Source organism: Oncorhynchus kisutch, linkage group LG19, assembly GCF_002021735.2.
Source record: "Oncorhynchus kisutch isolate 150728-3 linkage group LG19, Okis_V2, whole genome shotgun sequence".
In the NCBI taxonomy this organism is placed as follows: Eukaryota; Metazoa; Chordata; class Actinopteri; order Salmoniformes; family Salmonidae; genus Oncorhynchus; species Oncorhynchus kisutch.
This window is the reverse complement of record NC_034192.2, coordinates 9,042,523-9,059,985: the sequence shown is the minus strand read 5'-3', so window position 1 is coordinate 9,059,985 and position 17,463 is coordinate 9,042,523. Positions and strand designations below refer to the sequence as shown.

Genomic DNA, 17,463 nt, shown 5'->3' with positions numbered 1-17,463 from the left:
CCCGGCACGGTGAGGGGTACTGGGGCAGTTATGAAAGGAACACAGCCCTCCCCCTCCAGCCTCATTCGGATCTTATGTAAAACAGACAGGGTTCATAGGGGAGTTAGAGGATTGTCATAATGACTGATGTCTGTGGAGGATTAAATCAGAACAAATTTATTCTGATCGGGTAGTACACAGAAATGAGCTAATTCATAGAAAGGGAATTAAATTGACATGGACTCTCTCTACTCAGATTTTATGACTAACCTCAAATTAAGGTTAGATACATAGAAACTAGTGGAGGATGCTGAGGGAGAACGGCTCATGATAATGGCTGGAAACGACTGGAATAGCATCAAACACATGGAAACCATGTATTTAATATCATTCTGCTCCAGCCATTACCACGAACCTGTTCTCCCCAATTAAGGTGCCACCAACCTCCTGTGATAGAAATACAAATAGGTTTGGGTAAAGCAAAATTGAGATTAAGTGTGTGTGTGGGGGGGTAGGTTATGAGGGAAGGTTTGCAGGTCAGGCATGCAGAGGGTAGAAGGAGAGCATGCTTGGCTCATGCAGGGGGAGTGGGATAGTGTCTGGGTGGAGGAGTGACAGTGCTCTTTGCCTAACCTAAATACCACTGGTAGAGTTGGACGTGGTCTGAGAGAGCGGAGAGTATGTGTATTAGGGAAAGGGGGGACACAGTGTGTGTGTGTGTGTGGGGGGGGGGGGGGTCTCTCCCCTGGCACCCAGACTGGGTCACAGTCTTGTCAAGGGTAGGTATTCCCTAGAATCCCTAGTGTGGGTGATTGGGGTCAGGCTCTGACCTGGCCTGGACGAGGAGAGAAACAGATGGGTGAAGAAGTAGGCTAGACTATGAAGAGTTGTGTGTGTGGAGAGGTTGATGGGCCCACATACAAAAAGACTGCATCTATTTGTATCTTCCCCACTCTGAAATAAACACCTTGCACGTGGAGCCAGAAGAATTTAGAAATAATTAGATCCAAATGGCTCAATACCATTATTCTCTCTCTATTCACTGAACAAATCCTTTCACTAGTATCTTAAGTTTCTTAATGATATAAACTCAAATGGTCCTATGTGACTGCAGGCTATAGCCATGCTCAAGGCAAGTCTACGTGCCACTAAGGCAGTCACGTAGCCTATCATCTCTGTTACCCAAAACTAAAATTGTTTGCGAAAGTTTGTCACTTCCCGTTTTATGCAAACTCTGTCCAAGAGAGATTAAAGAGCCTATTGAGTGTGGAGCCCATTATTTTGAAACCCAGCACTTCTCTACTTTGTATTTTCCTGCACCATATCCTGTTTTGCTGGAATGAAAAACATTTCACTTGAAAATATAGGGTGATATAGTTGTTGCCAAATTGTTTTAATGATTTGCATAAAATAAATATTAATCTGCACCAGAAAGTCTCCGAATAGGACATTGGCATGACACTACATCATATTTGGAGACAAAGTGCAAATGCAATAAAAATACAAATAAACTCTCCTTGAGTCATATTTGTACCTCTCTGTCTGAAGGTTTACTGAGGTGCAATTTTGCACGTGCACCGCCGGGATACTCCCATTTGCCATGATAATGGATTTATCGTCATCAGCCTCAAGGTAGCGCAGCGTCACTCTCCATGAGAGCGCGCGCCCCGGTTTGAGTCATCAAATGTCACGTTGTTTCCTGCTCGGACAGTTTAAATAAAATAACTGGGACACAGCCGGGTAGATTAATGCACCCGCACAGGCTGAACGATATTAGAATAGAACACAGCAGCTCTTAACGACTGCTTAGCTCGCCAATATATTCTGTTTCAGACTACTTGTCTGGTAGAGAAAACCGACAGCTGATCCAAATCATTTTGAATTGTATGCTACTGTTTTTATTTGATCTGTGCTGGGCTGAAAGCGCGTAACGGTGGTATTTTGGGGGGACTGATATTAGTGGGAAACCTAGGTTTCTTTCTTATTTTATTTCACTGCCCTCAAGGAATGCTTACTCAGAACAGGATACAAAAGATCTGGATTCCTTCAAAGGATGACAAACCGGCAGTCCCCCGGCGATGTAAGTAGTAGCCTAACCCGCGGCTGGCATCAGCGTCCACCTGATTCATTCAGGTTTCATTTAGAAAAAAAATCCATAGGATAAAGGTATTACTTGGCATTATCTTTGATAATTATGCTATTGATTTATTCACAATAATCAGACAAATGATAATCTCATTGAGCCTATAATAATATAGGGGGGAAATGTGATTGCATGTTTTGATGCATTACTCGCATGGCTTTATTTTCAATGGGCTGTTATGGGCCTAGGTAGCCTACTTTTTGAAACCATTCAACAGAATAATTTCAAAGCAGCTTAGTTTTCAAATGAACCAACCGACTAAAAAAAGTACACTTGTTTGTAATTACTATAATTATGCTAAAAGTTCCTAGATAGCATATGCCCTATTAGCCTAGCCTATCCAAACTGGCCATTGGCACGCAGCCAGGTCAGGATTCACAAGTAGCTATAGAGGGTAATGGTTGATAGTGCTCACCATAGCAACCACTCAATAGCCCCCATCCAGTCCATAGTTTCCACTAGTTACCACAGCCACAAAGTTTTTTATATTTTTTTAAGAATACGTTTTGGTCTTAATTTAAGGTTAATGCTAAGCATACAGTTAGCAGTGTGGTTATCGTAAGGGTTATGTTCAAAATCACATTTTAGGAAGATAAATTGTAGAAATAGGCGACCTGTATGACTTCATTGCTGTGGTCCCGAGGGCTTCCCGCTCTGCTCGTTACAGCCAGGAACCGTTGTGTGGGTGGGAGAGACGGGGGGATTTCACATGCAGAGACGCATCGGGCTCCGATTGGATGAACTATCGCGCGTGTCTGCATGGGGCGAGCTGGATACTCGTGCGTGTCTGCATGGGGCGAGCTGGATAATGGCTGAAAAATTGCAGAAATAGGCGGGGTTTATGACTTTGTGACTGTGGTAACTAGTGACGACAGTTTGTAAAGAGCCGACTGATCAATATCAACGGCCTGAATAGCCACTGCTTAATTCACTGACGTCAGTGTGTTTGTCCTGCTGCGTGTCATACAGAGGGGAATGAGTTTATGCCTTATGCCGCGTTCATAACAACGGTGAACTCGCAAATCGGAAATCTCGAAAAACTTCGGGGGAAAAAAGGAGCTCAGACTTGGAAAATTGTTTTGGACGGTCATCCAACTCGGAATACAAATCGGAAACTCGGGCATCTTTCTAGAATTCCAACTTTCCGACCTGTAAATCACTGACATTATGATTTGACCTAGTTTCCCCCCCAAGTTCCCAATTGTCTTGAAAGCACCAATAGCTGGTGATGTCTGTATCACATGGACATTCAGGCAATGAAAACTAATACCCAGAAAGTCCTAGCCTGTAAACAAACATACACACCATCATAGGCATTGTATTAAACCACAATAACAAAATATTTAGCTAATGCCATCTAAAATCTAAGTGTATTCGTCATGTACACAGGATACAAAATGGTGCAATCAAATGCTTACTTGCAAGCTACCTCTCAACAGTGCAGTGAAAAATCTAAGAAACAAATAACACAGGCACCTCTTCCCCAGTCTAAGCTTTGTCTCACTTCCCTGCATTGTCTCCATAAACCCTTTCATGCCTTAAAGACTGACTTGCATTCACTCATGCACAGTGGTCCTGACATTGTAATCATCTAGTAGGAGGTTTATCAGTCAGGAGGGGGGAGAGACAGCTTCAGCAGTGTCTCTGCAGGTAGACGCACCATCTTGACCTCTGGGGAACTGGGGAAGGGTCTAGCTGGGGGCAGCAGACAGGTGGGAGGGAATTAGTATTAGCGTCTATCCACGACCATGACCATCACTGTGTCTGTGTTACTGGTCCTGGCAGCAGTCTCCCCAAGTCTATAAGAGGATGTACAGCTCTCTGACACTGAGGGAGGAAGGGAGGTAGATCAAGTGGGATGCTGTGAATAGGTGAGGGAAGGAGAGAGAGGGAGGGGTGGATAGAGAGAGAGGGAGGGGTGGATAGAGGGAGGGCGTGATGGCCTAATAGCTTTATAGCTGTTTTTCCCATCGAGGAGGTACTGTGTCCTGGAAAGTGGATTAGAGCTGGTAGGAGCATGTGAATGAGAGGCATTCGTCACTGAATGAAGATGCAGTAGTGTTTACACTGTAGACAGGTATTGGCAAATGGTTTGTGTGGATAATATGCAGTGTCATTATTGTGTGTAAATTAAGAGTACACAATTAATCCGGTTGATTGTGTTTATGGCTATTGAACCATATTTTAATATTTATGTCTCTCTGTCTCTAGTGACAGGGGTCCCCCATCTGGCCAACCCCCCCACAGTGATTGTGATGGTGGGTCTGCCAGCCAGGGGGAAGACCTATATGTCCAGGAAACTCACCCGATACCTCAATTGGATCGGCATGCACACCAAAGGTACACAGCACACACACTCAGCACACACAGTCAGCACATGACGAGACACATCAACAGGTGTAGCTAACAGATTAGTAACGTTTATTATTAGTCATAGTAATGTTTACTAACGTTTATTTGTTGTATTTACTCACTAAGAGGAAAGTTGGCGTTACAAGGGTGGAGGTTGAATTATTGTTCTTGAATTGGAATTTCCTGCCATTTCATCTAGTTCCTTTTCCTCTGTTTTAGTTTGCAGATTTACCACAAACTGGGCTTGGGCTCACTGCCTCCCGCCAGAACATTCTATTTACCATTGTTAGTTTGTTCTTTGCCTCCAGTCTTCAACGTGGGAGAGTATCGCAGAGAAGCAGTCAAGAACTACAGCTCGTATGACTTCTTCAAGGCTGACAACGAGAGTGCCGTGAAGATCAGACAGTGAGTCCACCCCTGCTCCCCATCCTACTCTGTGTTTCACCATGACAAATTCTGAGCATCATGTGACGTCACTGATCATCAGTGTACTTGAAACAAGGCTAACAGAGATGATTTATTTTCTTGCTTAGACAATGTGCCTTAGCAGCTCTGATGGATGTTAAGTCTTACCTGACAGAGGAGGGAGGCCAGGTTGCAGTCTTCGATGCCACCAACACCACTCGTGAGAGACGAGACATGATCCTGGACTTCGGCAGTGAGAACGGCTTCAAGGTCAGTGGTGTTTCTATGGTTACAAGAGGCTTGATGTGATCTCAAACAGAGGCGCGATCAAATGACTCACCATGTCGTTCAATGTGAAGATGATAAAAGGACTCTAAATGTGTGCGTGTGTAGATCTTCTTCATCGAGTCGGTGTGTGATGATCCCAGCGTCATCGCCACAAATATCACGGTGAGTCAAAAATCTGAACAGAACATCTGAAGAAACATGTTATTGGTTGGCTCATGTTCCTGCAAGGTTCCTCTAATGTTGCAGCCTGACGTTAGCTACTGAGCTATAATGTAATTCTTAGTGAGTGTCTTACGCTGTCACCTGACCTTTTACTTCCTCCCATGACAGGAAGTGAAGGTGTCCTGCCCAGACTACCAGGACTGCAACAAGACAGACGCCATGGAGGACTTCCATAAGAGGATAGAGTGTTACAGGGTTCACTACGAACCCCTGGACCCAGACCAGTACGACAGGTAGCCCCTAAACCTCATATAGCTTATTCACTGTTCATACCTGTTGACCCTAGCTACTGTTTACTGTGTGATCTGAGAGTGGTTTAAACCTGATTTAGAATCAGTTTGGCCTTTTAGATAATAATAAATAAGATTATATGGAACTCTGAGATGTTTTGTGAATTCAGGCCCTAGACTAAACTTGTTCTAACCCCCTACGTAGGAGCCTGTCCTTCATCAAGGTGATAGATGTAGGCAGAAGGTTCCTGGTGAACCGGATCCAGGACCACGTCCAGAGTAAGATCGTCTACTACCTAATGAACATCCACGTCCAGCCCAGAGTCATCTACCTGTGTCGCCATGGAGAGAGCATGCACAACCTGCAGGGACGCCTGGGGGGAGACTCAGGGCTGTCGCCAAGGGGGAGAAAGGTACGAGAGTAGAAACACACTCATATACACACGTGTACACACACACGCACACTAGTTTGATACATAAATACACACACACACACACACTGGTCTCTTAGTCTCTCCTCCTTTCTCTTTGTGTAGTTTTCTGGGGCGTTGTCGATGTTCGTTAACGAGCAGAACTTGACGGATCTGAAGGTGTGGACCAATCAGATGTGTTGCAGCATCCAGACTGCTGAGAGCCTGGGAGTGCCCTACGAACAGTGGAAGGCCCTCAACGAGATAGACGCTGTGAGTCATACACACTAGAATAGACTACTCACTGGACTGTGTGTGTGGTGCTTCATTTAAACAGCTCTAATGTGAGGTGTGTGTTGTGTGCACAGGGGGTGTGTGAGGAGATGACGTACGATGAGGTGAAGGAGAAGTACCCTGAGGAGTTTGCTCTGAGAGACCAGGACAAGTATTACTACCGCTACCCCAAAGGAGAGGTTAGCACAGTACAATATACTACTAGAATCAACCTGCTACTGCCAACTACTGTACAGTTACACATGGACATAGTTCTAGTGTTTAAAATGCTGCGAATCGATGTGTCTGTGAAAATGTCAAGTTAACCCTTCTCTCATCTTTCTCTCTGTCCCCTCCCTCCCTCCAGTCCTATCAGGACCTGGTCCAGCGGGTGGAACCAGTGATCATGGAGCTGGAGAGACAGGAGAACGTTCTGGTTATCTGTCACCAGGCTGTGATGCGCTGTCTCCTGGCTTACTTCCTGGATAAGAGTGCAGAAGAGATGCCCTACCTGAAGTGTCCCCTCCACACGGTGCTGAAGCTCACCCCCATTGCCTATGGTGAGTACGGTGAGAACTTGTGTACACCTTTCACTTTACCGAGCCAAGACAATATTACCAGAAAATATCAGAGACAGGACAGTACGGTTCAGATTGGCTCTATGGTGTGAATCAGGCATTAGGGTCAATTCTATGTTCTCTAGCTTGTCCAGGGCAGGAGAAATAAGGTGAGGTCTAAATATCTGTTCTGACTGGTGTGTGTGTGTGTTTTTACTCTGTGTGCAGGCTGCAAGGTAGAGTCCATCTCGCTCAACGTGGAAGCGGTGAACACCCACAGAGAGAGACCAGAGGAGATGAAGAAGTATCCTGGGACTCTGATCAGGAGGAACAGTGTGACCCCCCTGACCAGCCCCGAGCCCAACATCAAGAAACCCCGCATCGACGGCCTGGACGAACCCCTCCAGGAGCTGCCCCCCTCGCCCATGTCCCTCTGTACTCCTTCCCACCTCACCTTGGCCGGACAGGTGAGTGTCTCTCTCTCTCTCGCTCACCCTCTCACACATACACACATCTTTGACTCCTCAAACCTACTGAAGGACATCTTTTATCCCTTTCTCTTCTGCTCTAAGCAATTTTCCATTCTACGCTGTTTATGTCTCTTCACTCGCTTAACATTCACTTTCTTTCTTTTCATAATTTCTTCCTTCTCTTCACTGTGCAGCACTGGCTGGGCAAAGTCTGCCTGTAAGTACATGTCTCTCTCTCCTCTCTCCGCCTTTCTTTGTTTCTTTCTTTCTCTTTCCAATCCTCTCCCCCATAGCATGAAATAAATCATCCTCGGTCAGTGTTCCATTGAAAGTACTGTGTAAGATCCCAGTAGTTTTCCCAGGCTGGTTTCTCACAGACACGCTACAATGTGGTTTTGAAAACCATCCTGTTACTCCCTGAGGAATACATGTGCCAAGTGCCTCCCTCCCTTTCCCCCCCTTCCCGCTCACGATGACCTTGTGTACCATTTCAGCCTCGCATTCCTTCCAGCTGATGTCAGAGTATTGTACAAGCATTGCTATCTGCATGTTACGACGCCAACCCCCACACACTGTTCTGTGACTTACGTCCTTAGAACGTCTATATTTTCAGTGTATTTTCTGATCTGTTTAAAGACCTCCGCCCGTCTGCACAATCCTTCACTGTCTGAAACTGGTCTGTCTTTTAGTGTTTCAAAGGTAAATTGAGAAAGCAGCTAGATTTAGCTCCCAGTTTATTCTGTAGTAGTAGTATTATGTCTCAGACTCTGCAGGTACATGTTGATAGGTGATAATTATTCAGGGTGTGGAAAGATCCAGTCAACTTAAGTCACAATCAGAAGGGGCACTTGTACACTGAGTGTACAAAACCTTAAGAACACCTTCCTAATATTGAGTTGCAACCCCTTTTGCCCTCAGAACAGCCTCAATTCGTTGGGTCATGGACTCTACAAGGTGTAGAAAGCGTTCCACAGGGATGCTTTCCCAAGTTGACTCCAATGCTTCCCACAGTTGTCAAGTTGACTGGATGTCCTTTGGGTGGAGGACCATTTTTGATACACACGGGAAACTGTTGAGCAGGAAAAACCCAGCAGTGTTGCAGTTCTTGATACAAACCGGTGCGCCTGGCACATACTACCATATCCCATTCAAAGGCACTTTCTTTTGTCTTGCCAATTCACCCTCTAAATGGCTCACGTACACAATCCATGTCACAAGGCTTAAAAACCCTTCATTTTTTTTTTAACCTTTATTTAACTAGACAAGTCAATTAAGAACAAATTGTTATTGACAATGACGGTATAGGAACAGTGGTTTAACTGCCTTGTTTAGGTGCAGAACGACAGATTTTTACCTTGTCAGCTCAGGGATTCGATCCACCAAGCTTTCGATTACTGGCCCAACGCTCTAACCAGTAGGCTACCTGCCGCACCTAACCCGTCTCCTCCCCTTCATCTACACTGACTGTAGTGGATTTAACAAGTGACATCAATAAGTGATTATAGCTTTCACCTGGTCAGTCTATGTCATGGAAAGAGCAGGTGTTCTTAATGTTTTGTCCACTCAATGTACAGTAACACCCATAGACAAGTAAAGACACACACTCTTACACACCCATTGTAGCTCTATAGTTAGTTGTTGAGGTGTACCTTAGACGTGGGATAGGGAGATTAGATCATCGTTTTTGAGCCTACACATGGTTTACATTTACCATGGAATATGAATAGCTCATCGAGGCTTCAGACGACATGGATGAGCAGAACCAAAGCCTCTGTCATGTTACGTCATCTCATGTTAAGCCTGGAGTCACTTAGCCTATAGGACAGGATCTTTCCCTCTCTTTATGTTTTACGTGTATTGTTTCACAGATGACTCTTAGTTTGTTTGTTATATTGTGATGGTTTCCCCATGTCTTCTTAACAATTTGATGCTTTTGTTTCCCTCAGAACATGAAGAGAAAGTCCAACAATCGCCATGAGATCCTGCAGCTCTGCTAATGAGATCGCACCACCTCGTCACCTGATCCAAGACCCCAGGAAGTGATGCCGGGAAAGAAAATTCAACAATGTCACCAAAATGGATATTGTTGTGTTTCCCCCCCCCCCCCCATCTGCCTCTTTCTGGAGATCACAGGGCACTACTGTTCTCTTTTCTCACGCAGACGTGTTAGTGAGTGTCTGGTCTGTGTGTTATCTGCCAGTGCTTGTAGTTCAAACACTTTTCCTCTGGGAAAGAGATAGTGAGAACACTGTACATTAGAGGTCTTCTCGGGTCCACCCAAACCCAAAATACCTGAGACTCGAGCAGGCCCGGGTCCAAAATTCTACGTTTTCCATTGGGTATGGTCCGGGTCCTGTTTGATTGTAATCGGGTCTTGGGTCTATGTAACTACAGCTGATAGACCCGAGTGGACCCGAATGGCCAATGACTCTGCATAGCCTATAGCATATTTATTTACCAGTAAAACATAATGTATGCTACTGTACAATATGTTCAGTGAATGTCTTGAGGAACACTGACTCACCTAAGCTGTGGTTGGTTCTCACAAGGTTTGTACAGAAGATAGGGACAAACTAGCATGAATCAACCACTCTGCTTTCTCCTCTGGTTTCTCCTCAGTGAATCTGTAGTGACAGCTCACCCTGGATCGGCGGTTTAATTAGGGTAATAGCTCTGATTCTAAGGAGCTATTATATCTGGTTTGAGTGACTACTTGGCAGTCGGCAAGGCATCCTTCAGAGAGCTGGAACCAGATCAAATATTTAAGTCTCCCTTTCTTGACACCCTCGTGAGATCTGAGTGATGAATGGTTATATCACTCTTTTAAAAACAGATGGAAACGTTTAGTTTACGACGTAAACATTTTCCTATAGGGATGCCTCTGAAATAATGATTCTCCAAATTGTGTTAATGACTCTGAATTGTTGACATTGAGCACTTATTCACTTTTTTTGTTATGATTTAAGATTTGAGTATCATACTGTTACTTAAAGGATGTTAAATTGAACGACCGGTGTACTCGTGTGCTATGAAATGAATGATCCTTTTGCACAGCAAAGTTGACATCCCTGTTGAGTTGTGTGTATGACTGTGTCCATAGACACAATTGTCTCTTTCTGTGTTTCTCTCCGAAAGGCGATTCGAACCTAGAGTGCCTAGTGTTTGTCCTGCAAGCCCAATGTGGCTTCTGCACCCATATAGCTGGCCATAGAAATTCAGACATATGGTACCTTCAGAGTACATGCAGTGTAACGTGATTCACTTTTCTTTGTAAGACAGCTGTTAACATGTGTGAGCACTTATATCTTTGTTATGAAAATGCGTTCTGTAAATAGACATGTAAATATATCAGACTTGAAGGAACGCTCAGTGTTTTGGAATGTTCAAGTCTAGAATTGAGTGGGAAGGTATTTTGTAGATGCTCGTTTGTACTGCTCACTGTTTGAAGGATTAATAGTTCATTCTAAGGAGTGTACTCCTCTGCCTCACAAAGGTAAAACACAGTAACTACGCCAACAATGAAACTGAGAAAAATGACTTTAAAGTTGTTTTTTTTGCTAGCCAGACAAATATTTTCTGCATATCATATTGGCAGTACTACTTTTGTTCATTTGTTTGCTTCTGATACTTGAATTTAGTTTTTTTGTAAGACATTTTTTCTCAAACTATTTATTTCTATGTAGATTTAGATAATGGTTTGGAGCGGATGGCACCTGGTCTTGCCTGAGTACTGTGTATGACTTGTGTATGCCAAGCAAAGCGTCTGAGAGGACAACATGTGTATATTCTGCATTTGCTGGGCCAATAAATCTCCGGGAAAACAAGCCATCTTGTGGATGTCATGTCTTCATTATTTATGTGTGTTGGGCACACTATCTGAAAGGCAAACACCCTAACAATGTGTTCCCCTTTGGAGAAGTATGCTAGAACCTTTTAAAGCAACTAAATTGTCACCAAAACACTTGCGATTCTTAAAGGTACTATAGGACAATATAGAAGTGTATTGAGAGTGCTGAGGCCTGTAGAAAAACGACTTGATATAGGCAAACACCCTATCATATCAATGTGTTTCAATTTGCAGAGGGAGACCAGAAACTTGTTTTTAAACTGGAAGCTGGAATTTGTTGTACCACATTTGAACACATCTGTTTAAATAGTGTCACCACAGAACCAGAGCCAGCACAACACTAGCTGTCAACACCTAAACTGACCTACAGGTAACTGCCAAAATAAAGGAAACACCAACATAAAGTGTCTTAATAGGGTGTTGGGCCACCATGAGCCAGAACAGCTTTAATGCACCTTGGCATAGATTCTACAAGTTTCTGGAAACTTTATTAGAGGGATGCAACCCCATTCTTCCATGAGAAATTCCATCATTTGGTCTTTTGTTGATGTTGGTGGAAAACGCTGTCTCATGGTGCCGCTCTAGAATCTCCCGGCTTAAGTGTTCAATTGGGTTGAGATCTGTTGACTGAGATCTCTTATTCTAGCCACGATAGCCAAAATAATGGGCAACTTGGCATTTTTATACATCACTCTAAGCACGATGGGATGTTAATTGCTTAACTATCTCAGGATCCACACCTGTGTCGAAGCACCTGCTTTCAATATACTTTGTATTGCTCATTTACTCAAGTGTTGGAAGTGACTTTATGTGCTCTATGTGTCTGGTGCTGAGAATGAATGAAAACATTCTCTGTTAAAAATACACTCCCAAACAGTCCATGGTGTAAAACATGTTGGAGTAGCTGTTTTACAGGTCAGTAGAACAGTGATGCGTGTTTCACAGAGTTTCTTAATCCTGGTCTTGGGGACCCAAAGGGGGGTGCATTTTTTTTCCCCCTAGCACTACACAGCTGATTCAAATCATAAACTCATCATCAAGCTTTGATGATTCGAATCAGGTGTTTGGTGCTAAGGCAAAAACAAAAACGCACCTTTGGGTCCCCCGAGCCAAGATTAAGAAACACTGGTGTAATGTAATTGGACACAATACAATTCATAAAATTTGTGTTGAACTGAGGTAGGTCCAGCTCTGTCCGAACTTGTTATTTACGTCTATTCCTGTCGCCTCTCTCCCCTACTCTTCTCATTTGGCTGGCAGATTTCAGTCAGGCGGACATCAAAGGAGAAGCCAATGATACAACAAAGGCTCTGAAACAGTGCTCCGGAATGAAGCGGCTTGTGTGTAACAACAGGGGCATTATTTATCCGTCACTAATCCTCCTAGAATAGCAGGGTCCAAGCCTTCGCTGTCCTTTGTCCCTCTGTCCGTTTCTCTATTGTCTAGACACACAGAGCTGCATGGCAGTACAGAATGTCTGTCTGTGTCCTACATTAAGGGAATCCCTGTGTTGTACTGTGCTGAACGGGATTAGCTTAGCATTCTGTCCTCTGGCCCACAGCACTACAGCAGTCTATAAACCACTGGCTCTCAACCCATACCCAGCTCTACCATGTATCGCCCTATTGGAGAGAAAGAGAAAGTGATAGCAGTCTCCCTCTTCATATCTGGGACAAGCAACGTTCTCCATCTATTCTACGGCTGCATACCAAATGCCATCCAATTCCCTATAGCCTGTGACTTTTGACCAAGGCCCACAGGGCTCAAAATAAGTGTACTATGTAGGGAATAGAGTGCCATTTGGGACACAACTTATTTCTATGTGGTGGTCCAGTACCCTTTGACCTGGTGAGATACAGTAGTGTCCATAAAACAGCTGCACCATCAGGCCCATGTCATGTGCTGTTGATATGGCAGAGGCCAGAGGGTTGATGTGTAAACCAAAGGGCAGGTCAGCAGCACTCTAGCTCTGATGGCAATACAGTACTATTTACAGTGGTCACATGGCTGCAGTTACATGTAACTCAATCACTCATGATTGCAAGGTCTTGGCTTTTTTGTCTTGCAAATAGTCAGACTATGTTGTCTGGGCAGAGTTAAAGATGTTACTCTTGGTAGTTGTTGCTGTGTTGTCGTTGTATAATTCATGCAGATGGGGTTTGTGCAGGGAGCGTGGGGTAACTGTGGCATGCATGCTGCGGTGATTCAACTCCAGCCAAACATACACTTTTGCTACTTGCCAACCCTGGCAGGCGCTGTCTGATTCACAGCCTGGTGTGGTTGGCCTGTGCTGTGTTGGCTGGGGTTTTGGTCTACAGCGGCCAGAGTGTATGTGACTACTCTCATGTACACTTCTGTCTCTCAGTCTCGACCCAGTCACATGACCTCATGCAGACACACAAGCAAATGTCAGGAAAGTGAATTTGCATTGGATTTTGCATACCCAGCTCAGGCTAAACTAATGTTTGATAGACTCAGATAGAAAGTTTCTATACGTGACAGATACCTGCATAGGCAATCTACTCTCACTTTTGTAAGGTTATACATAAAGAATGAGTCCTGGTTTTGGCTGTAGGCTATTGGGCCAAGTTTCTGTCTTTGTATGTTCTGTATGTGGTGGTGCAGACCGGCGTTCTCCCTGTGTATGCGAGTGTGTTTGTTCATGCACGTGTGCATGCATGGGTGTGTACAGTATATGCATGAATGCGTGACTGTACGTGCATGTGTGTATGTGATCATCTCTGTGGGAGAAAAGAGAAGCTGCAGTCAGAGACATGAATGGAACAATGCATTCAATCATTATTTCCCTCATCAATCTACACACCATACCACATAATGACAAAGCAAAAACGGTTTTATTTTTACAAATGTGTATAAAAAAAAAACACCCCTGAAATATCACATTCACATAAGTATTCAGAACCTTTACTCAGTGCTTGTTGAAGCACCTTTGGCAGTGATTACAGCCTGGAGTCAACTTGTGTATGACTCCACAAGCTTGGCACACCTGTATTTGTGGTGTTTCTCCTCCATTCTTCTCTGCAGATCATTTCAAGTTCTGTCAGGTTGGATGGAGAGCGTCACAGCACAGCTAATTTCAGGTTTCTTCAGAGATGTTCGATCATGATCCTGTCCGGGCTCTGGCTGGGCCACTCAAGGACATTCAGAGACTTGTCCCGAAGCCACTCCTGCGTAGCATTCACTGTGTGGTTAGGGTCATTGTCCCGTTGGAAGGTGAACCGTTGCCCCAGACTGAGGTCCTGAGCACTCTGGAGCAGGTTTTCATCAAGGATCTCTCTGTACTTTGCTCCGTTCATCTTTCCCTCAATCCTGACTAGTTTCTCAGTCCCTGCTGTAGCTGAAAACTTCCCCACAGCATGATGCTGCCACCTCCATGCTTCACAGTAGGGATGGTGACAGGTTTCCTCCAGACGTGACGCTTGGCATTCAGACCAAAGAGTTTAATCTTGGTTTCATCAAACCAGAGAATATTGTTTCTCATGGTCTGAGAGTCCTTTAGTCTCCAAGGGCGCTGTCATGTTCCTTTTAATGAGGAGTGGCTTCTGTAGAGTGCTGCAGATATGGTTGTCCTTCTGGAAGGTTCTCCCATCTCCCCAGAGAAACTGAAGCTCTGTCTAAGTGAGCATCAGGTTCTTGGTCACCTCTCTGACCAAAGCCCTTCTCCCCTGATTGCTCAGCTCTAGGAAGAGTCATGGTGGTTCCAAACTTCTTCCATTTAAGAATGATGGAGGCCATTGTGTTCTTGGGGACCTTCAATGCTGCAGAACTTTTTTGGTACCTTCCCCAGATCTGTGCCTCGACACAATTCTGTCTCGGAGCTCTACAGACAATTCCTTCGACCTCGTGGCTTGGTTTTTGCTTTGACATGCACTGTCAACTATGGACCTTTTATAGACAGGTGTGTGCCTTTCCAAATCATGTCCAATCAATATAATTTTACCACAGGTGGACTCCAATCAAGTTGTAGAATCAATGGAAACAGGATGCACCTGAGCTCAATTTCAAGTCTCATAGCAAAGGGTCTGAATACTAACGAAATGTCGGCCTCCCGGGTGGCGCAGTGGTTAAAGGTGCTGTACTGCAGCGCCAGCTGTGCCACCATAGACTCTGGGTTCGCGCCCAGGCTCTGTCGTAACCGGCCATGACCGGGAGGTCAGTGGGGCGATTCACAATTGGCCCGGGTTAGGGAGGGCTTGGCCGGTAGGGATATCCTTGTCTCATCGCGCACCAGTGACTCCTGTGGCGGGCCGGGCGAAGTGCGTGCTAACCAAGGTTGCCAGGTGCACGGTTTTTCCTCCGACACATTGGTGTGGCTGGCTTCCGGGTTGGATGCGCGCTGTGTTAAGAAGCAGTGCGGCTTGGTTGGTTTGTGTATCGGAGGACGCATGACTTTCAACCTTCGTCTCTCCCGAGCCCGTATGGGAGTTGTAGCGATGAGACAAGATAGTAGCTACTAACAATTGGATACCACGAAATTGGGGAGAAAAAGGGGTAAAAATTCAACAACAAAAAAATAATAAAACTAATGTAATGTCGCTAAGTAATTTAATTTCCTCTTGTGTCATTGTCATGACCCCGTTCAGGGGAGGTTAGTTTTAAAGTGTTGTCTCACTTGCTTTCTTTTCTCTCTCTCTCTCTCTCTCTCTCTCATATTTACTAAAAATATGTTTTCACCTGGTCATTATGGGGTTATGGGGTGCACTGTAGCTGTCTCTGCTAAGCCAACACTCCACAAATAGATCCCTAATACTGCACTGACTAACTGATGCCAATCACTGCCTTATCCATTCATGTTCTGTATGGGGAACTAGTGTTGCAGTGCTAAGTAATTTCATTTTTGCTCATATGTCATGTCCTCGTTCAGGGGAAGTTCATTCTTTCACTTGCTATCTCTCTCTCTCGTCATGACTCAGCTCTCTGTCCTCACCAAGGTGATTAGCTCTTCCTCATAAACAGATCATGTGATCATGTTTTCTTATGTCTGATAAGACGGACACAGTAATCCTTTCAGTCTAATCTGACCCTTTTGATCTAGCCAGCATAATCACACACATACAGTTGAAGTCGGAAGTTTACACACACCTTAGCCAAATACATTTAAACTCAGTTTTTTAACAATTCCTGACATTTAATCCTAGTAAAAATTCCCTGTTATAGGCCAGTTACGATCACCACTTTATTTTAAGACTGTGAAATTAATGTGAAATGTGAATGTGAAATGAAATGAGTAATAGTAGAGAATGATAGTAGAGAATTATTTATTTAAGCTTTTATTTCTTTCATCACATTCCCAGTGTGTCAGAAGTTTACATACACTCAATTAGTATTTGGTAGCATTGCCTTTAAATGGTTTAACTTGGGTCAAACATCTCGCGTAGCCTTCCACAAGCTTTCCACAACAAGTTGAGGGAATTTTGGCCCAATCCTCCTGACAGAGCTGGTGTAACTGAGTCGGGTTTGTAGGCCTCCTTGCTCGCACATGCTTTTTCAGTTCTGCCCACAAATTATCTATAGGATGGAGGTCAGGGCTTTGTGATGGCCACTCCAATACCTTGACTTTGTAGTCCTTAAGCCATTGTCCTACAACTTTGGAAGTGTGCTTGGCATCATTGTCCATTTGGAAGACCCATTTGCAACCAAGCTTTAACTTCCTGACTGATGTTTCGAGATGTTGCTTCAATATATCCACATATTTTTCATTCCTCATGATGCCATCTATTTTGTGAAGTGCACCAGTCCCTCCTGCAGCATATAGAGATTTTCTTTCATTGACCTACACACAATACATCATAATGTCTAAGTGGATATAAAAATATATATATTTGCTAATTAATAAAACACAAAAAGCTGAAATGTCTTGAGTCAATAGGTATTAAACCCATTTGTTATGCAATACTAAATAAGTTCAGAAGTACAAATTTGTTTAACAAGTCACATAAGAAGTTGCATGGACTCACTCTGTGTGCAATACTAATGTTTAACCAGATTGTTGAATGACTACCTCATCTCTGTATCCCAAACATACATTATCTGTAAGGTCCCTCAGTTGAATAGTGAGTTTCAAACACAGATTCAACCACAAAGACCAGGGAGGTTTTCCAATGCCTCGCAAAGTAGGGCAACTATTGGTAGATGATGGGGGAAAAAATACATTGAATATCCCTTTGAGCATGGTGAAGTTATTAATTACACTTTGGATGGTGTATCAATACACCCAGTCACTACAAGGATAGAGGAGTCCTTCCTAACTCAGTTGCTGCAGAGAA

General features: G+C 44.1%; 1 protein-coding gene across 1 annotated transcript; it reads left to right on the top strand.

The window, feature by feature from the left end:
* Positions 1-1,609: 1,609 nt before the first annotated feature.
* LOC109910352 (6-phosphofructo-2-kinase/fructose-2,6-bisphosphatase 3) lies at positions 1,610-11,157 on the top strand. Its single transcript, XM_020509526.2, has 12 exons — positions 1,610-2,059; positions 4,334-4,462; positions 4,783-4,879; positions 5,008-5,149; positions 5,273-5,329; positions 5,498-5,622; positions 5,825-6,032; positions 6,156-6,302; positions 6,398-6,502; positions 6,670-6,862; positions 7,088-7,326; positions 9,276-11,157. Exons 1-12 carry the CDS (start codon positions 1,987-1,989, stop codon positions 9,324-9,326), a joined length of 1,566 nt encoding a protein of 521 aa, XP_020365115.1. The 5' UTR covers positions 1,610-1,986; the 3' UTR covers positions 9,327-11,157.
* The last annotated feature ends 6,306 nt before the right edge of the window (positions 11,158-17,463 follow it).